The sequence below is a fragment of a genome, unplaced genomic scaffold (assembly GCF_019419815.1).
Source record: "Pyrus x bretschneideri cultivar Hongxiangsu unplaced genomic scaffold, Pyrus_bretschneideri_v1 Contig40, whole genome shotgun sequence".
NCBI classification, from domain to species: domain Eukaryota; kingdom Viridiplantae; phylum Streptophyta; class Magnoliopsida; order Rosales; family Rosaceae; genus Pyrus; species Pyrus x bretschneideri.
This window is the reverse complement of record NW_025999724.1, coordinates 4,204,871-4,229,735: the sequence shown is the minus strand read 5'-3', so window position 1 is coordinate 4,229,735 and position 24,865 is coordinate 4,204,871. Positions and strand designations below refer to the sequence as shown.

General features: G+C 35.4%; 2 protein-coding genes and 1 pseudogene across 2 annotated transcripts; 2 read left to right on the top strand and 1 right to left on the bottom strand.

Annotated features, from left to right (window-relative positions):
- Nucleotides 1–5,947: 5,947 nt before the first annotated feature.
- On the top strand, nucleotides 5,948–11,077 carry LOC125469111 (serine/threonine-protein kinase BSK7-like). Its single transcript, XM_048566076.1, has 4 exons — nucleotides 5,948–6,140; nucleotides 6,837–7,051; nucleotides 7,125–7,313; nucleotides 10,853–11,077. The coding sequence occupies exons 1-3, from the start codon at nucleotides 6,024–6,026 to the stop codon at nucleotides 7,129–7,131; spliced, it is 339 nt and encodes a 112-aa protein (XP_048422033.1). The 5' UTR covers nucleotides 5,948–6,023; the 3' UTR covers nucleotides 7,132–7,313; nucleotides 10,853–11,077.
- Nucleotides 11,078–11,173: 96 nt separating this feature from the next.
- LOC103934482 lies at nucleotides 11,174–13,654 on the top strand (annotated as a pseudogene).
- Nucleotides 13,655–13,881: 227 nt separating this feature from the next.
- On the bottom strand, nucleotides 13,882–17,415 carry LOC125469106 (receptor-like protein EIX1). Its single transcript, XM_048566058.1, has 2 exons — nucleotides 14,238–17,415; nucleotides 13,882–14,105 (listed from the first exon to the last, which is right to left on the bottom strand). The coding sequence occupies exon 1, from the start codon at nucleotides 17,226–17,228 to the stop codon at nucleotides 14,244–14,246; it is 2,985 nt and encodes a 994-aa protein (XP_048422015.1). The 5' UTR covers nucleotides 17,229–17,415; the 3' UTR covers nucleotides 13,882–14,105; nucleotides 14,238–14,243.
- Between the last annotated feature and the right edge of the window lie 7,450 nt (nucleotides 17,416–24,865).

Sequence of the window (24,865 nt, the reverse complement as noted above, 5' to 3'; positions counted from 1 at the left end):
ACTATCGACCGATTCGTTATTTTTATTAATATTGAACCTTGTACCAAGCAGAAATATTTGAAAACTTGGGAAAGGGACGTGACTCTAATTTGTTATTAGTGAGGACTTGAGAGAGCTACACTTTTGTCTAGTGCCTTTCATGGTGAATGATACTTCATAAAATATCAATCTCTCATGCCCCAAAATTGAGGGTAGTTAACTACAAGGGTTTTCAGTGATACCGTACCTGTTGGTTGCCGATTAGAAGCACTCAGATCTACACCATCGTAGTAGTTTAATCATATATAGATGCTTAACATGATGCTGGTAGCTGTATCCTGGACTTCCTTTATTTCTTTTTGCTTACCTCAGCAGGTTCCTTCTTTTGTTTTGATGGGTATCCCACACGGTACCTCCTGGTCTTCTCTTTCACTACTTGGTGAGCCTGCTCTCAAGAAGGGATTTGACTGCTATACATGTGATCCTAGAGAATATGGCTATAAAGACGATGGAATGACAATGAGGTTCTATTTTTGTTTAATTAATGTAGAAATATCTAATAAGTTTTGTTGTATATATATTTAGCCTTCCCAATGATTTTGTTCCACTGCTGCTCTCGTTCCAAATGTGGACTGACCTAATGCAGGAATCATTAGATTCAAAGAAAAGGGGGGATTCTGCTTTTAGGCACAAGGACTTCAAACCACAATTCAGTGTTATTCATAGGTTAGGTTCTTATTATGACAGTAATGGGAAATTCTAAGTAGAGAATTGATAAGAGTTGCTTTCATGTTCATACCGATATCGAAATTTGGCCTTCAATAGGATGTTCTTTATCTGACCTGTTAAAGTAAATTACTAAATGCAGCTTCGTACGAAATTTTGTTTGGCGTTAGATTTCCAGTCAGAATACGATCTTTACATTTTATCTTCTAGTTGATGATAGGAAGAATTGATGAAACAAAATTGGTAGTTTAAAGTATCTTAGAGTATCTGAACCTAGTAACTCTACTTGCATGACCAATAAAACGAACAAGCTGCTTTCTCTGCATTTGTTACCGTTGCTGACAGTTCTATTTTGCTTGCAGTTCATTGGTGTTGGAAAGATGGTTTCTGCAACAATTTTTGCCCGGCGTAGTTTGTCTTTTCTCATGAGTGACAAGCCTCAGGAAGCTATAAACGATGCAATGCAAGCACAAGTAGTTTCCCTAGTTTTGCACATTGCATGTTATCTTTAGGCTGTTGCCCTTTCGGCCCTTGGAATGGACAGTGAAGGTGAAGCAACACTTAAGGAGGGTAGTATGCTTGAATCCAAAAGGAGCAAAGCAGCTGGACAGAAGTGAAAATCTAGGCTGGTCGACCAGGTGCGTAGCTTGCCACTTCTCTCGGGTTGGTTCTCAGCTTATATAGCCGCCAATCAATCATAAGGTTTAAAAGCACTAGAGCCAAAGCTTCATCATTTCCACATTATTAGATTTCGTCATTTTCCAGCAGTATATATTGTATTTGAATTGTTTATTTGATTTGCTTTCCCATGCGTCAAATGATTCGAGTATATGAATTACTTTGACAAAATAGAAAAAATAGAAAGTTGTAAAAAAACACTGATAGGGTAGAATTAATAGGGTTTAGGGTAGAATTAATGGGGTAGAATCAAATTATCAATGAAATCCTCTTTATTTATTTTTTTTACATATAATGGGGTAGAATTAATAATTTCTGCTAGTAATCACATTCTATGAAAACAGTAAGATTACAGAACTGTATCTTTGCTGCCATTAGCTCGAAATGACTCCTTTGTTATTCCATAGGAGACTGGTACTTTGCCTACAAAGGTAATGAAATTCCACCTGAAAGCAGACCCACCAATAATATATGTCCCTTGAGTCTAACCATCTTTGCTTGTGCCCAAGTTGAGTTCCTTCAAGTCATCAACAGTTGCCTGCCCTCTATCCTTGAGTTGTGGCAGAGCTTCTTTGGTGTCTTTTTCAGAGACTTCCTCCTCATCGACCTCTTCAACTGCAACATGGTATACGCCTTGGACCATCTCTTCTTCGTCATCCCCTTCGGCTCGTTGGTTCGAGGATTGACCAGTGCATATGATTGTGCATCGGTTCACCTTCAACTGACTGTTCGAACTCACGTCCAATGTGGACTGGCATTTCATGGGCGAAGGGATTAGACTTCGAATCTCATCATACCTGGCTAGGTCAATGTGTCTTTCTTTTTTCTGAAACCGGTTTTCTTTTCCTAGAAGGCTCTATTACCGTTTCGAGTGTGGTGTAGGCCCCGTGAATGACGCTGCACCAGTTCAGTGGTGAGAAAAGCTGATGTGGAGCATTATCACGTGGGTGAGGTTTGTTTCCCACTCAAAATAACCATTAGGACTCACTCTTTGAGTCCCTCTACGGTCCTCAAATTTGAGGATTTCTTTGAGATATTCGGCGAGTCTCTATATATTAGGATAATTTGATGACCTCTGTTTTGGCACATTAAAAGCCCCTTGTCCCTATATTTAGGGACTATATGGCTATGAAACTCCATCTAGGATCCCTACCGGAAAGGCTCACAATACAATAATTTCACTAGACATCATGATTAATAAAATGAGACTTTTTGATGCACTACCAAACTACTTTGTTTTTATTCACCAACGTATTGAAATCTTAGTGTATTGTAATTTTATCAAAACCACAAATTTCAAAAATGTAATTAAGTGAACCACTAAATGGGAGGCACTCAGTGCGATGTTAAGGTCAAAAAGATCAATATTATTGAACAAGTGCTTATAGCAAAATCGTGCTTTTCATGTCCATTAAAGGGCTTGAGTTTGAGGCTATATCTGGCTTTTTTGATTCAAACACAAATTCAATCACTATAGTCTAAAGTTGGGATAACATTATTGTGTTGGCGTCCCGATGGAAAAGCAATTGTTGTGGGGCTTGAAGGCAAGGGGGCGTTGAAGGGTGCAAAAGGTGCAATCGCACAAGGCTTTAAATTTGAAGGGACTCTCAAAATTTTTGTCACCTAATACTTATATGTAATAATATTCTATATTTAAAATTGCTTTTGTTATGAAATAATGTTCTATATTCAACAATTGATTTTGTTAGCACTTTAAATTTCATTTTACACTCCTTATAAGAGTAATTTTCTTTCTAAATACAAAAATTTAGAGTACAATAAGATATTTTGAGTGTCAATAATACACCATAAAAGACGGTATTTTTCCAATATTATTATATAACAATGTTAGATATTCAAGTGAAACTTTAAAGTTAGAGTTTTTGAAGTTCGTTTTCTTCTTTGGTTGTTTAAGATTGAACTGCTTTTCATTATTTAATGAATGTTATGTTTGTAGCTCTTTTTACTTATTATTAATGTCATTTTTAAACTTGCAATCAATGAGTGCTAAACTTTGTTTTGATTTAAGTGATTGTTTTCTAGCGTCAATACATTGTCCTACATTTTTTAAGGCTTATCTTAAGGAGGGACGCTTTTATAAATTTCGCACAAGGCCCCCAAAATCTCAGAGACGGCCCTGCTTGAAGGTGCAACAGTTTCTTTGCATGATGTTGAAGTGAGTAAAGTGTTCCACCGACGGGATTTGAGCCGTCATGTCAAGGCTCAATACATTTTCAATATTATGGTAAAAGACCACTTGCAGTAAAGTGAGTGTTGATTTTGTGAGTAAAATGTTGATTTTTTAGTTAACACATACTATTGGTACTAATTGGTCAGTAAAGTTCCAAACTTGTCACTGTGAATTGCCGACATGCGTAAATTAGCAATATTGTTATGCAAACGATTAGCACGCATACACGGACACAGAGTTAAAGCTTATCATATGAATGTGGACTTATGATTTTCTACATTTATGCTTTCTAATTGTTTTTTTTTTTTTAATTTCTTTGATGCAAAGCAGAATGGAAAGTTGTTGAGAAGCTTAAAATCGCATTCCGTGGTTGTTGTTTCACTTAACTGGGAGGAGGATGGACGCATGACTAGAGTATGTTGTTGGAGTTTTGAGACCTTTAGTGTCCCACATCGGGGAACTCAATGTTCCCAATTGCCTTTATATATCTTTAATCTTTTACATTAACATTTAGGATTTGGACCATTTGGAAATGAATTGAAGGCTTGAACCTTATGGTTGTGTGGATTAAACTTATATAATATAAGCCTAAATTAATTAGATTCATTCATTTTAATTTCGGATTAAGTTTTTAATTAATTTATTAATTGAAAACGTTTTGATTAAGAGATACAGCTCTTAGAAAGAGTTGTGTACTTTCAAATACGAACATGTATTTGAAATGATGTGAAACAACCTATATATTTGCAATCCCAGTTTCCAAGGGAGATCATCCTTTCTTCATTCTTCTCTTCCGTACAAACTTTCCAAAGAGGAAACACACAAAACATTTCGCTAGAATTCTATAATCCAGTGCGGGTTGTAGAGTTAGATAGTTGTATTCTGGTCAAGCAGACGTTGTAGAACCGCAAGCACAAGAATGTGATGAAAATTTTGTTCAAATGACATAGCTTTTGCGCTAGCCTCTACCTTTGATTCATTCAAGTTAGTATCATTTTAGTTTCTGTATTTATTGTATAATTTCATTTTGTATTGCATGTATTTTTGAATAATAAAGTATAAGTATTCAAGTTATGTATTTCTGTTTCTAAATTGTTCTCCAACATATGTTTCATCCATCTAATTGCCGGCCATGCACCAATTTGAGTTTAATGGACGAAATCAGTTGGTTTTTCTTTACTTGAGCTTTTTTTGGGCACCTTTGCTAGTCTAATCTAAACTATGGAAGATACTTCTCAAACAACCTGTCTAATCTGAACTATGAACCAAATTCAATCAATTATTTTCAGCAATATCAAAATCATATGCCCAAAATACGTATACAATATGCACAAATTCAACCATTTCATGACCCAAACTCAAACATGCCCAACATCTACACATGCAATAAATATGCACATAATATGTACCAATTCATGAACCAAATTCAACCAAGTATGTCCAACATCTACACATGCACGAAATATGCACACAATTAAATACCAATTGCTGAACCTATTTCAATTAATTAATTAATTTCCAGCAACATCAAAAGCACATGCACAAAATATGTACATATTATGCACAAATGAATATCTAACAAACCATGAACAAAATTAACTTCAAAATACATACATTTACACAACCCAAAATCATAATCCGATAATTTTCCCCAAATTAACAGTACAAAACACTAAATCGCACCCTAAATTCTCAAATTGGGAAAACGTAAGTTCAAATAATGAAATTTCAATCCAAATCGTACCTTTTTTTTATTTTGTCATTGCAGTTGTTTGAATTGATGTATAACAAACTCGCCTTGGCTGCGAAACTTATAGAAGGGATTGGAAAGGTGGCGACAGTCGGAAAGTTGTGCTGTTTGGGGACTGTGATTCTTCAAGTAGGGGGTTGGGCGAGAGAGATTTTCAGAGAAGGTGTAAATGTTGACTGAGTTGAAGGAAATAACCCATTTATATAGAAGGGGAATTTGGCCTTTTCAAGTTTCAAAAAATCTTATTTTTGTTATTTTCTTGTGCATGTCGTGTGCATATCCTATGCATAGTTAAAAAAAATCCTATTTTTGATCACAAGATTAAGAAAATAGATCATTTTTGTTAATTTCCCTATATTATATTTTGAAAACTTTTATATTTTCATCTAGTAAATTCTAAAATGAAAAAAACCCCATTTTGCTTCCAATTCCATCTCGCTTTCTCTAAAGAGTAATGAGAAACTAAATTTGAAGATAAATTTGGTAAACTGATACGTCATTAATAAAAATTAGCATGTTTACTAAGTAAGAAACCAATAATCAATTTTCATGTCTTTTAATTCTAAATTTTGTTTTTAACTCTTAAGTAAGAAACCAATAATCATTTTCCACGTTATTGTTAACCCATCTACCGAGAAAAAAAAAAAAAAAAAAAAACCCATTTTCGTTCCAGAGAATCCAAGCGAAAGAAAAAGCATCATGATTAACTCAAAAGCCGAAAGGCTGGTAAGGAGGACGACCATGGTGGCCATTGTCACTGCTCCCTATTTCATCTTGACTGCTGATTACGGCTCCGAGCCCAACGCTCTCGACCCTGTAAGTTCCTTTTTCTTTCCGATCTTCAGAATTCAAACTTTGATCTTCTTACGAAAAGGGTAGCGAGAAAATGAAAACTTAATCTCTTGTTTCACAGTTTAATTTCTCAGGTCAGCAATTTGAGCTCATAAATTTTGGGGTCTTTCCATTTCGTGTTCGATTTACAATTGTTAGTTGTAGAATGAATGTGGGTTGTGCAACTGGGCTTGTTAGGTATATTTTGTTTTCGCTTTTCGTCGATTTTGTTCACGTCTTTTTAGTAAATTGATAATGTGAGTGAGATTTTGGGTAGTTTTCTCTGCTTGTGTAGTTACCACTCTGTATTTGATTGCTCAAGACACCCAATGCGATCTTTATATCATTAGCTTTGATTGTTTACGACGACGACAAAGTTGCGATTGTAAAAAGCTGGAGAAAATGTGATTTAGGAATGCTCTTGGACTGCTATGCTGTGTAGATTATTGAGCACTTCCTTTTTTCTTCCTTGAATGTAGAGCGGAGCATTTTTAATCAGTTAGGAATGATGTGTTTTGCGAAAATTGGTAGTTTAAGGTACCTTTGAGTACCTGAACCTAGTAACTCTAATTGCTTGCATGACCAATAAAAAGAACAAAAGCGAAAAAAAACTTAGTAAATCCTTGATTGCTGTTTTGTCTACATTTGTTATCGTTGCTTACAGTTTTATGTTGCTTGCAGTTCACTGATGTTGAAACGATGTTTTCTCCAACAATTTTTGCCGACCGTAGTTTGTCTTATCTTATGAGTGACAAGCCTCAGGAAGCTCTCAACAATGCAATGCAAGCACAAGTAGTTTCCCAGTCTGGCACTTTGTATCTTATCTTTAGGCTGCTGCCCTTTCGGCCCCTTGGAATGGACAGTGAAGCTCAAGCAGCACTTGTTATGAACTCTGCGTAAGAATGTATTGTTCTTAGGATATGTAAACACAAGTAAATTTATTCATTTGGTGGTATCGTTATGTGCCAGGCCCTAGACCTGATTCAAGATAGAAATCTTCAGATGCTGACAGATTCTTGCTTGGAAGGACACCTTTCTAGTGATGATGGTACTGAGTTGGCACACTTGGCTTCACAATGTTTACAATCTGAACCCTGAGAGCGACCAAATCCAAAGTCATTAGTTGCGTCTTTGACTCCTCTTCAGAAAGAAACTGAGGTTAGCTCTCTCCCCTGTTTCTCTAATTAAGCATTATATTCCCAACTATACTCGGTGAGTATAGTTTGACTGTTTCAAATCTTCACACAATTGTTTCTAGATGTATATTTGGGGCAGTCTTGTAAGCAATATATTATATGTTATCTTCTTTTCACTGGAATCAATCTGAGTAATTTGTGTAAGCTCGTATCTAATTATCTGCCGATTCATTCTTGTATTAATACTGAACCTTGTACCAAGCGGAAATATTTGAAAACTTGGGCAAGGGACATGACTCTAATTTGTTATTAGTGAGTACTTGAGAGAGCTACACTTTTGTTTAGTGCCTTTCATGGTGAATGATGTAAACCCTTACGTAAGTTCATATGAAGATCGAACACAACAATGCATATGAACTACGTACTGCAGTAAATGCGTGCAGCATTGTTAACCCTAGTTTGAGCATAATGCATTCTGTCGATAGACAATGAATGCATGGAACTTACTCGAGGATGATACCATGAAGATCGAGACGTGATTAAGACCTTCCCTTCTCTTGGTAACGTATTGGATCTCTCTGCTATCAATAGGACTAGCACTAGCGTTAAGAGAACCATGCCACACCCGAGAAAGGGGATCGAAACCCTAGTTATGAGGATGTAACTGCCCCTCCTATCATGGCTGCAGTTACTTTCAGTTTTCCAACTCCTCATAACCGTTCTCTACATCATTTTGTACAAAACTCATAGTTTTCTCACCTTATATTATACATTGATCGACATGTATAAGTTTCATTACATCATATCTCCTTATAGTAATGTTATTTCATGTCTTTATTAGGTGTTTTGATTCACTTCTGACATATAAGTTCTTACATTATCCCACATGAGAATGATCAAAACATCTAATGAAATAACTAACAAGTCACCACTGAGATAAAGAGTTGAACTAAATCTTTCAAACATACTCAAAGAAGCATTAGTTGAACTTTAGACAGTATAATACAATTTGCAGTACCATTTGTACTAAAATCATAGACTAATAGCATTCAAATGAGATCATGTGTGAGAATACACTTCTGAATAAGAGAATTCTTCATTACAAGCATTACTCCGACATTGCTTCAAAACATCCTATATATTCTGATTCCATTGTAGAAACAGCCCTTGTGGTTTGCATTCTGCTTCTCCATGACACTGCACCCCCAACCATTATAAAAAATATCCACTTGTGGATATTCTATCATCAATGCAGCCTCTCAAATCAGCATCACTATAACAGACAACTTCCAAGTTTTGGACTCGATGGTAACTTAATACATAGTCCTGTGTCTTTTTCAAATACCTCAGTACCTTTTTGCCTGCATTCCAGTGTGCAATACCAGGATTTGATTGAAACCTTCCTAGTACACTTAATGCAAAAGCTAAATCAGGTCTGGTGCATACTTGTGCATTCATGACACTGCCAACTAGAGATGCATACGGCTTATCCTTCATAACTCGAATGTCATGTTGAGTTATAGGGCACTGTGAGAGAGAGAACTTATCCCCTTTACCAATGGGGACATCACCCACACTGCAAGCTTCCATATTGAATCTCTTCAACACTCTCTCAATGTAGTTCTTCTGAGATAGCCCCAAGGTTCCATTCTGCCTATTCTTCACAATCTCAATACCCAAAACATAATGAGCCTGTCCCAAATCTTTCATATCAAAATTGTTACATAGCATTTTCTTGGTTTCAATCATTGACTGCATATGAGAGCTTGCCAACGGTATATCATCCACATATAAAACCATGAAAATGAATTGAGATTTGTGTTGCTTCATGTAGATACAATTATCAATTTTGTTTTCCACAAAACCAAAGGACTGCACAACTTGATCAACACGTTTATACCACTGCCTCGAAGCCTGTTTTAAACCATAAATAGACTTATTTAGCTTGCACACCAGATGCTCTTTCCCCCTTTCAACAAATCCTAGAGGTTGTACCATATAAATGTCCTCGTCAAGGCTACCATTAAGAAAGGCAATTTTAACATCCATTTGGTGAAGTTCCAAGTCAAAATGAGCTGCGAGTGCCATAATAACCCTAAAAGTCTTTGGTAGAAACTGGAGAAAACATTTTTGTGTAATCCAAGCCTTCATTTTGGGTAAACCCTTTAGCTACAAGTTGGGCTTTAAGCCTTTCAATCCTGCCATGAGCATCCCTCTTGGTTTTAAATACCCATTTGCACCCTATTGCCTTCAACCAAAGTCCAAACATGATTACTTGCCATGGAAGCAAGTTCTTCTACATTGGAGCTTTCCACAAATCACTCTTAGAACTCTCCATGGCCTGTTTATAAGTCATTGGATCATCTTCATCACCAAGATCATACTCAACTTCTTGTAGATAACACAAATAATCATTTGGTATAGCAGACTTCCTGGTTCTCATTGATTTCCTTAATAAAGGGTTTCCATAGCACTAGCATTAAGAGAACCATGCCACACCCGAGAAAGGGGATCGAAACCCTAGTTATAAGGATGTAACTGCCCCTCCTATCATGGTTGCAGTTACTTTCAGTTTTCCAACTCCTCATAACCGTTCTCTACATCATTTTGTACAAAACTCCTAGTTTTCTCACCTTATATTATACATTAATCAACATGTATAAGTTTCATTACATTATATCTCCTTATGGTAATGTTATTTCATGTCTTTATTAGGTGTTTTGATTCACTTCTCGCATATAAGTTCTAACAAATGATACTCTATGAAATGTCAATCTCTTATGCCCCAAAATTCAGGGTAGTTAACGACAAGGGTTTTCAGTGATCGTAGTACTTTAATCATATATAGATGCTTAACATGGGTATCCCACATAGTACCTCCTGGTCTTCTCCTTCACCACTCGGTGAAGCCTGCTCAAGAAGGGATTTGACTGCTATACATGATATACTAAAGAATATCAGCTATAAAGACGATGGAATGACAAATGAGGTCCTATTTTTGTTTAATAAATGGAGAAATATCTAATAAGTTGTGTTGTATATATTTAGCCTTCTCAATAGTTACGCTCCACTGCAACTCTCGTTCCAAATATGCACTAACCAAATGCTGGAATCATTAGATTCAAAGAAAAGGGGGGATTCTGCTTTTAAGTACAAGGACTTCAAACCACAATTGAGTGTTATTCACAGGTTAGGTTCTTATTATGATACTTGAGGGAAATTCTGAGTAGAGGTTTGATAAGAGTTGCTTTCCTATTCTACTGATATCCGAATTTGGCCTTCAATAGGATGTTCTTTATCTGACCAGTTAAAATAAATTACTAAACACAGCTTCATACGAAATTTTGTTTGGCGTAAGATTTCCAGTCAGAATACGATCGTTACATTTTATCTTCTAATTCATGATAGGAAGATTTGAAGAAAGGAAATTGGTAGTTTAAGTTATCTTAGAGTATTTGCATGATCAATAAAAAGAACAAAACTGAAAGAAAAAAAAATAGTAAATCCTTAATTGCTGCTTTCTCTGCTTTATCGTTGCTGACAGTTCTCTTTCACTTGCAGTTCATTGATTTTGGAACAATGGTTTCTCCAACAATTTTTGCCCGGCGTAGTTTGTCTTATCTCATGAGTGACAAGCCTCAGGAAGCTATAAACAATGCAATGCAAGCACAAGTAGTTTCCCCACTGTTTGATATCCTTTCCTATTATATTCTGATTGTATTCATTTATTTTATTTATTACAAACGATGTATGTTGACTCCATCTGTTTGATATCCTTTCCTAGTATATTATGATTGTATTCGTTTATTTTATTTATTATAAATTTTCAGGATGGCAATCCCAGAATATCCACCTTTGCCCGATGAAAAATAGTAGGGATGGGAAGAGTTATAGTACAAATCTGGCGTTTACTCCTCCTGAATATATTAGGACTGGTAGGTAGATCTTGGAAAAAAGCGGCGTTTATTATGATTTACTTGACAAACATCCTTTAAGTATGCAGTTCAGCAATTATCATACACTGCAGATCCCTTGTCTTGCAGGGAGAGTGACACCAGAAAGTGCAATATATAGGTTTGGACTCTCTTGATTGATCTTCTCAGCAGAAAGCGTATCCCCTCTAGCCAGTGATTGTTCCAGTGGTGAACTGAACAAAAATAAAGAAAAAATCATTTGTAGGAAAATAGAAATTAGGGAAACTCTTGTAAAGATCTAATGGTTACTCTTTTGCCTACGATAAAATATAGTTTACTTTCAATTGTTATGAACTTTGCGTGAGTATTTATCCTTCTTAGGATATGTAAACACAAATAAGTAAATTTATTCATCTGGTGGTTGATCATTTTGTACGAGGCCCTAGACCTGATTCGAGACAGATATCTTCAGATGCTGACAGAATTCTTGCTTGGAAGGACAGCTTTCTAATGATAATGGTACTGAGTTGGCACGCTTGGCTTCACAATGTTTACAATCTGAACCCCGAGAGCGACCAAATCCAAAGTGATCAGTTGCTTCTTTGACTCCTTTTCAGAAAGAAACTGAGGTTAGTTCTTTCTCCTCGGTTTCTCTAATTAAGCATTCTATTCCCAACTTTACCTGGGGAGCATAGTTTGATTGTTTAAAATCTTCACACAATTGTTTCTAGATCTATATTTTGGGGCAGTCTTGTAATCAATATATTCATATGTTATCTTCTTTTCACCAAACTCAATTTGAGCTAATTGTGTAAGCTCGTCGTATCTACCGATTCGTAATTTGTTAATACTAAACCTTTGTACCAAGCGGAAATATTTGAAAAATTGGGAAAGGGATATGACCCTCATTTGTTATTAGTGAGGACTTGAGAGAGTTACACTTTTGTTTAGTGCCTTTCATGGTGAATGATACTCTCTTATGGCCCGAAATTGAGGTTGGTTAATTACAAGGGTTTTCAGTGATACCGTACTTGTTGGGTGCCAATTAGAAGCACTCGGATCTGCAGCATCCTAGTAGTTTAATCATACATAGATGCTTAACATGATGCTGGTAGCTGTATCCTGGACTTCCTTTAAGTTCTTTTTGTTTACCTATGCAGGTTCCTCCTTCTGTTTTGATGGAAATCCCACATGGTACCTCATGGTCTTCTCTTTCACCACTCGGCGAAGCCTGCACAAGAAGGGATTTGACTGCTATACATGAGATCCTAGAAAGTATCCGCTATACAGATGATGGAATGAGAAATGAGGTTCTATATTCGTTTAATTAATGGAGAAAAATCTAATAAGTTGTGTTGTATACATATTTAGCCTTCTCAATAGTTTGGTTGTGTTTTCTGACATTTTCTCTCTTACGTTCCACTGCAGCTCTCGTTCCAAATGTGGACTGACCAAATGCAGGAATCATTAGACTCAAAGAAAAAGGGGATTCTGCTTTTAAGCTCAAGGACTTCAGAACCACAATTGAGTGTTATTCACAGGTTAAGTTCTTATTATGATACTCGTGGGAAGTTCTGAGTAGAGCTTTGATAAGAGTTGCTTTCATGTTCATACCGATATCCGAATTTTACCTTCAATAGGATGTTCTTTATCTGACCTGTTGAAATAAATTACTACACACAGCTTCGTACGAAGTTTGTTTGGCATTACATCTTATCTTCTAATTCTTGATAGGAAGAAACAAAATTGGTAGTTCAAACGAAATTGGTAGTTTAAGGTACATTAAGAGCATCTAAACCTGGTAACTCAACTTGCATGACCAATAAAAAAGAACAAAACTGAAAGAAAAAAATTATTATATCCTGAATTGCTGCTTTCTCTGCATTTGTTATCGTTGCTGACAGTGTTATTTTGCTTGCAGTTCATTGATGTTGGAATGATGATTTCTCCAACCGGGCGTAGTTTGTCTTATCTCATGAGTGACAAGCCTCAGGAAGCTATAAACGATGCAATGCAAGCACAAGTAGTTTCCCCACTTTTGCACATTTCATGTTATCTTCAGGCTGTTGCCCTTTCGGGCCTTGGAATGGACATTGAAGCTCAAGCAGCACTTAAGGAGGGTACTACGCTTGAATCCAAAAGGAGTAAAGCAGTTGGACAAAAGTGAAAATCTAGTCCGGTCGACCAGGTGCCCAGTTTTCCACTTCTTTCGGTTTGGCTCTCAGCATATATAGGCGTCGATCGATCATAAGGTTTAAAACCACTGGAGCCAAAGCTTCATCATTTCCATGGTATTAGATTTTGGTCATTTTCCTGCAGTATATATTGTATTTGATTTGATTTCTTGTGTGTCAATTCGCGTATATGAATTCCTTCGACAAAATGGAAAGAAAAAATAGAAAGTTGTTAAAAACAGTGGTAGGGAGGAAATCGTTCAGAAGCTTTATAATTTGTGTCCAGAAAGCATATAGGATTCCTACTTGGATAAATAAATAAATAAATAATAATAATAATAATAATAATAATAATAATAATAATAATAATAATTAACGTCGTTTGATTGTTGTTAGACACAGATATAAATTACTACTTGGATACAAATAAAAAGTTAACCCTTCGAACTAAAATTTACGACGAACAAAACAGTCATATGCAGTCCATAATTAATTCACTTTCTTTGGTAAATATCATGATTCTAAACATAATCTGCAGAATGGTCTTGATAAAGTAAACATAAACATAAACATCTTACAAACAACTAACATTAACAAAACATCTGCCAAAGAGATTTAGTAGTAAAGTTCTTTATTGTGACAACTGAATACTTGAAAACTTAAAACAGATAAGGCCCATGAAGCTCTTCTAGTGAAGTGAGCCCTTTTGTGTTATCTCAGAAGACGCTGAAAATAAAAATACACAAACACACGTAATTAAGTTCTGAAGAAGACAGCCAAATCAATAAGAAAAACTTTACAAATAGATGCATGCATATTGCTAATTTAAGAAAGAAAAGTAAAATCACATTTACGTACCATTGCTTAATTGAAGTGCCGCTTGATCGAAATCACCCTCAGATAAAGCCAATCATTCAAGACATTCAAGAACCTGATGTATGAGTATCTCCATTGCCGGATGAAAATCAGGCTGCCACAGACTCCCCAAAATCCAACAATAAAACCAAGCGCCATGCTGACGTAAAATCCCCATGTTATCGGCTCATCCTTTTTTTCTTCATTGCTTGAGATCACGGTTTCCTGTTGATCATCACACATATTTTGAAGTGGAGGTCCGCACAGTTGAGGATTTCCAGCATAATTAGAGGGATCAAAACTTTGGAGCTGAGTGCCTGTTGGAATTTTGCCAATAAAATTGTTGTATGACAAGTCCAAGACACTAAGACGATCTATCCGAGCAAGGCTTGTTGGAATTCTGCCATCCATCTGGTTTCTTGACAAATCAAGGATATCCAATTCTTGCAACCTTCCAATCTTTGCGGGTAACTCACCTGTCAATTCGTTTCTCGATAGGTTTAAAGAAATTAACCCAACAAGATACGTGATTTCAATTGGTATCTGCCCCGTTAACCTATTTCTCGAGAAATCAATTCTCTTCACGAGTCCCAAAGTTTTTTTGTACAAGTGCATTCTCCCTTTCCATACGAATGTTGCATCATCCATATAACCAACCATATATGAAGTATCCTCTCTTCGGTACGAATGTTGAAGGGTCGGAGATGAGTTTCCCTTCTGTGCCAGAGCAGTCAAATTGCTGAGGCATTTTGGTATTGCTCCAGAGATGTTGTTCACAGACACATCCAAGTTTTGAATTTTTGTTAGACGACATAGTTCAGACGGCATGCTTCCGTTGAAGTTATTAGAGGAAAGCATCAAGATAACCAAATTCTGAAGGCTAACCCCTAACCATTTTGGTATGGGTCCTGATAATTGATTGTTTCCAACATCAATAACTTTTAAACTGGTGCAATTCTTGAAGGATGAAGGCAACTCTCCAACAAATCTGTTGCTTCTTAGTTTCAATGTTTCCATGTGATACAGTGAGCCTACTGTGGATGGAATTTTCCCCGAAAAAGCATTGTAGCTCAAATCAAGCATGACTAGATGGTCAAAATGTGTCAAGCATTCTGGAAGCTCTCCAGAGAGATTGTTGCTTGAGAGATTAAGAAACATTAAACTCCTGTATGCTTCACACAAGATAGAAATTGACCCTGAAATGTTATTATTAGAGAGATCCAAATATGACGCATGCGATAGAGTTGAGGGAATTGGACCTTCGATTTGGTTCGAACTCAAATGTATTTGAGGGTAATACGTAAAATTCATTGTCGAATTTGCAAACATTTCTCCAATTTGGTTATTGGAAAGACTGATAAATGACACGTCACGAGTCGTACCCCAAAACCAGCTTGGAAGGATATCCACAATTCCAGCATCAGAAATATTGAGGTATGAATACTCATTCTGAGTTTGAAGCCATTTGGGAAAATACGGACCCATTTTGCAAGACCCCAAATATATATACCTCAATTTAAATGGAGGAACCCAATTAGAATTGAAGCTTAAAACTAGCAAGTTGGAGGACAAATCCAAAGATTTTAATCTAGAGAGATTCGAGAAGTGGCTTTCCGAAACCACACCTTTTAGAGCATTCATACTCAAGTCCATATACTCTAGATTAGACAGTTGCCCAATGCTTTCCGAAACCACACCTTCGAGAGCATTCATACTCAAGTCCATACGCTGTAGATTAGACAGTTGCCCAATACTTTCAGGTATTGTTCCACTCAATTGATTTCCAAAGAGATATAATTCTTTCAACGATGAAAAGTTTGTGAGATCAGGAATTGATCCAGAAAGTTGATTGTTATAGAGGTACAGAGACTCTAATGAGTTTTGAACACACGTAGACAACATTTGAACAAACTTGGAAAACTGTCCACTCAGACTAGTATTGGCTAGGTACAGTGTTTGCAAACTGCATAAGCTGGAAAAAGAATGCGGATTCACCGCGTCAAATTTGTTCCAAGAGAGATCTAGATCGACAAGAGAGGTCAAGTTTTCAACGACACTGGGAATTAAACCAGTTAAACTGCTGTTAAAGAGGCGAAGATAGACAAGGCTAGCATTGTAGTTAGACAACCATAAATATATTGAAGGAGAAGTGCATTGGTTGTGAGAGAGGTCAACATGAGCAAGAGATTTTGAAGAATTTATGTTAAAAAGAGTGCTGGAATGGATTACAGGAGAAGGAAGACCACACCCCTGTAACGTCAAGTTTGTAAGTTTAGGGAGCTTACTAACTGTTTCCAGCCAGTCATGAACATTACTGAGATTGGTGCGACTCAGATCCAAATATGTTAAAGAAGAAAGAAGAGGGAGCCACGAATTCAGATTTTCTGCACTGTTAAAGTCATTCCATCGGAGATCAAGATATTGCAAGTGGGTAAGGTTTCCAACTTGGCTTGGAAATCGACCACCAAAAGAAGCAAAAGAGAGATCGAGGTATCTTAAATTGGAAAGAGAACCAATGAAATATGGAAGTCGGGTCCCATTGAAGTTTATCCACGAAAGGTCCAAATATTTCAAATGCTGCAACTCAAGTAGTTTGGGACTCATCATCTTACCTTGCAAAAAATAATCGATGTACTGCGTGTCTGCTTTATGTTGATGTGAGTAAGATTCACTCAAATAAGACCATCCAAGATGAAGTTGAGTAACATGGTTGGTTCGGTTGCTGCAGTGGACGCCGACCCATTTGCAACAATCCTGCTTGTGTTCTTCTCTTCCCCACGAAGAGAGGAGATGGTAGTGATCCACGAGGCCGTGTTTGAAAGCAAGGAGTGCTTCTCTTTCCCTCTCAAAGCACCTCACCACTCCTTCTGAAGAAATATTTTTGAATCCAAGGGAAAGGGAAGGGTTGACAGCACATTGCAGTAAAGTGAACACCACAATTAAAGCACGAAAGAGTTTGTTCAAGCACCTGATTCTGATTCTGTCACCCTCCATCTTAATTCAACTAAATCAACCAAGAGACAATTGAGGATTTTGATTTAGGAGGAAAAGGAAAGCTGCAAGTGTAGTTGAAATGAATGGTGAGGACTCAAGGGGGTATGAAAAACCCCCGACACTGTATTCGCCTTACCCTTTAGCACGAATTTCACATGTGCTGCTTCCTCAATGGTCAAAACTCAAAAGGACAGGCAGGGGTCCAGGGATACAATTACTCAAAATTGCTTTTGTTTGTATTTTTGTTTTTTTTTTAATTTGTAAAATGTCAGATAAATTTATACCTCTTTCTTATTTGTCATATAAATTAAAATTTTAAGCGATTTGTCGTATCAAGTTTCAAAAAAATCATTAATTTGTCACTTTACCAAACTCCGTTAAGTTTTACATACAAAATAAGTCATGTGCAAGTTTTGAACTTTTCAACTCTCCTTTTTTTAATGAACATGATTGACCACGTTGAATTCTCAAAACTTGTAATTAGTTAAACTCCATATTAGTGAGCCTAATGTACCTTTTTAATATTTCACCATAAGTTTACCACGAACGAGTGATCTTTTTTGTACCAAAAGATAAAGAACTTGTAAAAAGGAAGTCAAAAGTTGAAAACCAATTATCATCCAACCCTACATATATTTTTGTATAAAAAATAAAAAATAAAAAGTGTTACTACACCCACCCATCAATGCTATCTTATCACCCACTTTATATTCTCACCTACCATAAAACGTTTAAAACACCTAATACTCTCTTGGCACCATCGATTATTCCTAGAACGTCTGTGATACATTTTTTCAACTATTTTCCTACAAAAAACAAAAAAATGAACTTCAAAACCACACCACCCAACCCAATTCAATGGCAACCCCCCTTCCCACTGCCAGCCAACTTTTTCTCTTTGGAAATTTGGAGGAAGAGGGGGCCTTGACGTGGCCCATTTCAATGAGAACGAGGAAAATGAGCAACATTCTCGGTCAAATTGATCGTCGTTTCTGGACTGGTAAGGACGATTTGGGTTGCGGTTGAGTTTGTTTATTTGTGGGTTCAATTAAGATGGAGAAAAGAAAAAATTAGGTTGGGGATGAGACCTCAAAACGGTGGAAGATGGTCTCCGTCAGATTGGAAGGGGTGGGCGTGGCTCTTCGCTTTCCTTCTAATTTTCAATTTTTGTCTTGTTTTTTCTTCTAATTTTAACAAAGCAGCAACAAGAGCTAGTGTGTTGATTGCATCCGGCATTTTTTTTTCCACAGCTTCTCATATCCTTCTCCTCAAATCTCTCTTTTGCTTTTTGGGACTTATCCTCCATAATAAAGGTGTTAAAAAAAAATAAAAATTGGAAACAAAATGTTGAATTTATATTATTTTGGCCATAAAAAAAAAAAAGAAAAGAAAAGATAATAATGAATTCGGTTAGGGTTTCAAAAGTCATTTTACAAAAGGTTAAATATATCATTAAAATTGAAATTTCGTTGTATTGTGAAGATTACTTGTGGAAATTTGGTACTGGAAGAATCATTGCGTGGGAGTGGGAGTGGGAGTGCATCAGTGTCAATATTATTGCTTTCTTTTCCCCCCAGACAGATATATCTTTTTGACGAGAAATTGTTTTTATGTTTTTTATTTTTTCTACAACGATATATTTTTACAATAAAATTAAATTTGAGCGCTCAAATTTTACATTTAATTACATTGTGGGACTTCAATTTTTAATTAAAAAGCTTCAAATTTTGATTAATGTGCTTCAGCCTTTTTCTATAACATTTCTTAAATTTCCAATTCAACATTTTATATAAAGTTTAAAGAAAATAAGTGTTTTTTATTATTAAAACCGAGGGAGTTCCTAAATTTATGGCAATTGAAATAAATTTGAACCTTCTAACAATAGATGCCACGAAGATTATTTCTTTTTCAAGTAAAGTAATATTTGGGCCACTTACTTTAGTGTAATGGTATTCATTTTCATTTGTAAGTAAGAAATTCTAGGTTAGCTCAAGTTTTATAATATCGTTTGTTAAAAAAAAAAAGAAAAAAAATAATAATTTGTTACTTAGTACTACGGTCTGGTGGTATTCTTCTTTACTTGTAATGAGAGGTCTTACGTTCGATTCTCGCCAAAGGAGAGTTTGAACCATATTATTGCTAGTCAATTATGAGCCTAAGCCTACCATGTCCTCCTTAATTTTGATAATATCATTTGTTCAAAAAAAAAAAAATTATATTTGAGTTATCTTTCTCCAGTTCATCTACCATTTCACAGTACTAGAAAGGTAAGCCTACAATTAACTGTCATAAGCAATACGTACAATAGGTGACCAAAACATAGCCTTAATTATACAGAACTTAATGTTTCCACAATTCAAGTGGGAATACATTCCCACTTGTATTGACTTCATAACTTAGTAATTTAAAGTCTTGATCCTTGGAATTATTAGTTCAGACAATACACTATTTGTTGACTTGTAATGCATGCATAAAGTTGGATGAAATCTATACACTTAGGATTTATTATTCATTTTAAATGTTGTTTGCCTTAGCCCTTTGGCATGTGTGTGATTCACTTGTAGTTCATGCATAAAATTAGACAAAATCTATAAGATCGATTGGTCAATTAATTATAGCAAATAAATAGGCAGTTTATAATACTTTTGCTCATTTGTTTTTATATAATTGAATCACTAAATGATTTCATATTTTATTATTTTATTTAGATATGATCTTTACAAAGTATTTTATAATATAAATAGTTTCTATTATAAATACAAAATTTCATGAATTGAAAACTAAGTATCTTGAGGAAGAACTTGTTTGCACCTAAAATATGCACATTTGGGCCATTCGGGCAAAATATGGTATTTAGAGGATTATTGTGCAAAAAGACTAACTTGGAAGATATTTGGCTACATCAAGGGAGATAGTTTGACATTAAAATAATGTTTTTCCCTTTTGTTTGGGTGGTGGAGGTGTGTCAAGAGATTTGTTTAATCAAGACAAATGCATGCTTTTTCATTGCAAGTGGATGGGCAAACACCATGCAGGCTTTCGGGCAATGAATATGTGGTGAAAGAAGCTAGCTTGCTTCTTTTAATTACAGACACCATGCAGGCTTTCAGGCAATGAATATGTGGTGAAAGAAGCTAGCTTGCTTCTTTTAATTATTTTATCGCAAGTGGGAAATAGACATGTGGTGGAGATACAAACTTGCTTATTTTACTATTATTTCCCAATGCAAGCTGGCAGTGGAGTGCATTCAGGCATGTTCTATGTTCTCAGAAAGAGGTTCTCTCAGATCTCTATATAAAGAAGTAGAAGCACAAGGATTCTGGACACTCAAACAACCAATCAATCAACTCTACTCAAATCAGCTCCTCAGTTTCCTTGTAGACATTTCCTTTTAGCCAAGCACCCTTTATTTTCCTTGTTTATTAGCTCTGCTGCTCACCCGGTAGTATCGATCTCCTTTATAGTTTATGTACAACTCATTTCCAGTCATTTAAATTACAAGTAATCTACAATTCCAATCATTTATTTTCCTCTGTCATTTATACTTCCAACAAACCTGTCATTTACATATTGTTACATTTCTCCACATAAGTGAAGTCCTTATTTTTAAGGCAAAGAAAGAACATTGATTTGAGCCACTCCCACAGCACAATTTCTTGGTTTGAAGTTGAACTCAAGCGTAGTCTCAATCATTCAAATCCCGTCTACTCGCGGCATCTAGTAGTGGCACACTTGCACCCGCCTATTTCATGTTCAATAAATTTCCGGCATGCCCGCGAGGCCTATGGCGAATTTATGGGGCGAACAGAACTTTCCTCATCCATTGAGCCATCAATGAAGTTAATTCATAATGTTAAATCTTCGTACCTAATTTGTATTTCGTAGTGTAATTATTGACTTGACTTTGAAAAATTAAACTTCTTCACATCCTGTGTGTCTTTAACTTTTTTTGGGTTACCGAGGTAAATGATGCAAGTAATTAACTGTGATGTTTTTTATTTTTTTTTATTTGTAAGGAATTAACTGGGATGTTGATGGGGATTGAGGAGATGGTAGCAGCTGTGGTGGGGGTTTAGTGAAGAACCCGGATCCTCTCCGGATCCTAATATCCTAAGCCTAGGGATTATTTAATCCGGCCGTTGAAATTTGATTCAACGGCTACAATTATTATAACTTTTAGGATCTCTAGGGTTAGGATATTGGGATCCGAAGAGGATCTGGGTTCTTTAGTGAAAGGATAACTGATTTTATTTTATTTGTAAGAAATTAACTGAGATTTTCTTAGCACACTAAAAATTTTACATCAATGTGAGTGAAAAGATAACCTATTTACTTTTGAGCAATTTCCATTCAATTTAAACTCTAACGACCTTTTAAATCATTCAGAAAACCATTTTCACAAATTTTCCACGTGTGTAGAAAGTCTTTGGGTCATTTGTGATTGCTGTGCTTTTTTTTTTTTTAACGGCTTATGTTGTATTTTAAGAAAAATCAACTGTAAAATAAAGCAATTAAATATTTGATAAATTGTATATTTATAAGTGCGAGTATAACAAAAAAAATGTATCAGCGTTTGATAAATTTTAATATAAAAATGATATTATTGATATTATTGTATATAATGATAAATATAGATATAGTAGTTGGGATGGTGACAACACCAGTGATGGTGGGGATAGTGCCAATGATGGAGGCGGCAATTGTGGGGGATTTGGTGGTTGTGACAAGAATATGGTGTGTTGGTTGGGGTGCAGGTGGCATCCCCGTGGACCAAGGTTCACATGTAGGATGATGATTAATAGCACTAGCACTAGCACAAGCACAAGCACAAAAATTCCCCCAATCTTAAAACAAGAACGTTCAAGATTGCCCTTGCCCCTGTTAAGTCTAGTTTTGATAAGTCAAAATATGTCGATTTTTTTGTTCAACCATGCAAGTGAGTCGAAATTTCGAATGGTGGGGTTGTCGCAGAGTCTTTTCACATGTAATAAGTCTATTAACTTTATCTGCGTATGCTCAGGTAAACTTTCATAACACCTGTGTAGAAAATTAGTCATTAGTAACAGATCTTGTGGCTAGAGATGAGGGGTGGAGATGCACTTTTACTTGGGTGGATTGAGTTGACTATTGTCCAGGGACTTTTCTAGAGGTGGAATTGCTCTAAATGAAAGGTTCTAAGTTCGATTCTCCTCAAATGCGATTTGACGTATCAAGTTTCAAAAAATCATTAACTTGTCACTTCACTCAAACTCCGTTAAGTTTTACATACAAAATAAGTCATCTGCAAGTTTCAGACTTTTCAACTCTCGTTTTTTTTAATGAACATGATTGACTATGTTGAATTCTCAAAACTTGTAATTAGTTAAACTCCATATTAGTGAGCCTAAGCACCATTTTAGTATTTCACCATAAGTTTACGAAACGAACAAGAGATTTTTTTTTCGTACCAAAAGATAAAGAACTTGTAAAGAGGAAGTCAAAAGTTGAAAACCAATTATCGTCCACCCCTACATATATTTTTGTACTAGCCTTCATGCGCTCACGCGCGTGCAGAAGACATTTTTTTAATCACAGTATGTTACGCGTGACTTACACATTTTAAATGTATTTATATGCGTAAATTGACAAAAGGAAAGTCAAATATTTGAAGTAAAAGAATAATCAATTAAAGCAGCTGAATCCACATAATAAAATCATTCTCTATTGAATTTACATTAAGAATAGAGAAAATAATATTTAATAAATAACTGATTTCAATTATTGCTAGTTCATTATGAAGCTAAGCCCACTCCCTCCTCATTAGTGTAGATAATATCGTTTGTTCAAAAAAAAAAATCATTTGACAACTAATTTAATTACATTATTATGCGCGTGAGAAATATCTTTTTTATAACGGGTATTACATGCCTCTTAAAATGTTTTAAACGTGCTTTAAAATAAAAAAAAAATATATTTAATAAACAATTGATTGAATCACATTATTGCCAGCCTATTGTAAGATGCTAATTATAAAATAATAATTAAAATGACGAAAATATCCCGACCACATTTAATGTATTATTTTTGGATTGCTTTTGAAGTTTTTTATTTGATGGGCATTTCTGTCCAATTATTTTTATGACGCTTGTACCCCCAAAAATCATTGTTCATCGGTGGGCTTGGCTTTATTTTGCATAAATAAAAAGTGTGACTACACCCACCCATCAATGCTATCTTATCACCCACTTTATATTCTCACAAGCCATAAAAAGTTAAAAACACCTAATACTCTGTTTGCACCATCGATTATTCCTAGAACGTCCTTGATACATTTTTTCAACTATTTTCCTACAGAAAACAAAAAATGAAATTCAAAACCACACCACCTGACCCAATTCAATGGCAACCCCCTTCCCACCGCCAGCCAACTTTTTCACTCTGGAAACGAGGAAAATGAGTGACATTCTCGGTCGAATCGATCGTCGTTTCTGGACTGGTAAGGACGATTTAGGTTGATGTTGAGTTTGTTTATTTATGGGTTCAATTAAGATGGAGAAAAGAAAAGATTAGGTTGGGGATGAGACCCCAAAATGGTGGAGGATGGTTGCCGTCAGATTGGACGGGGTGGGCATGGCTCTTTGCTTTCCTTCTAATTTTCAATTTTTGTCTTGTTTTTTCTTCTAATTTTAACAAAGAAGCAACTAGAACTAGTGTGTTGATTGCATCCGCCATTTTTTTTCACAGCTTCTCATATCCTTCTCCTCAAATCTCTCTTTGTTTTTTGGGACTTATCCTCCATAATAAAGATAACAGTGTTTTTAAAATAAAAAAATTGGAAACAAAATGTTAAATTTATTTTATTTTGGCCAATAAAAAAAAAGATAATAATGTATTTGGTTAGGGTTTCAAAAGTCATTTTACAAAAGGTTAAATATATCATTAAAATTGGAATTTCATGAATTGGGGAGATTACTTGTGGAAATTTGGTACTGGAAGAATCAATGCGTGGGAGTGGGAGTGCATCAGTGTTAATATTATTGCTTTCTTTTCCACCAAACAGATTTATCTTTTCGGGGAGAAATTGTTTTTATGTTTTATATTTTTTTTACAATGATATATTTTTACAATAAAATTAAATTTGAGCGCTCAAATTTTACATTTTATTAATTAAACATTGTGGGATTTCAATTTTTAATTAAAAAGCTTCAAATTTTGATTAATGTGCTGCAACCTTTATCTATAACATTTGAGAGGATCCTTTTCCTAATGATCCCAGGGATTCTGTGATCTCACTCATTCATCGTATATTGTGCGGTCAGTTTTCGTTAGTTACTATTCATATTTAATTTTAAATTTTAAATTTTGAAAAAATTTCTGACGGCATAATGTACAATGAACGAATGAGATCATGGGACCCTAAGATCCTTAGGAAAATGATCTGATCTCAAATTTCCAACTCAACATTTTATATAAAGTTTAAAGAAAATAAGAGTTTTTTTTATTATTAAAACTAAAGGGGCTCCTAAATTTATGGCAATTGAAATAAATTTCAACTTTCTAACAATAGATGCCATGAAGATTGTTTCTTTTTCAAGTAATGTAATATTTGGGGCCACTTCCTTCAATCTAATGGTATTCCTTTTCATTTGTAAGTAAAA

What these genes read in the sequence shown, in the direction of transcription:
- LOC125469111 (XM_048566076.1), top strand. Translation starts at nt 6,024, where the DNA reads ATGATTAACTCAAAAGCCGAAAGGCTGGTAAGGAGGACGACCATGGTG. An exon ending in AGCCCAACGCTCTCGACCCT is followed by an intron (nt 6,141 to 6,836) that starts GTAAGTTCCTTT and finishes TGTTGCTTGCAG; the next exon opens with TTCACTGATGTTGAAACGAT.
- LOC125469106 (XM_048566058.1), bottom strand. Translation starts at nt 17,228, where the DNA reads ATGGAGGGTGACAGAATCAGAATCAGGTGCTTGAACAAACTCTTTCGT.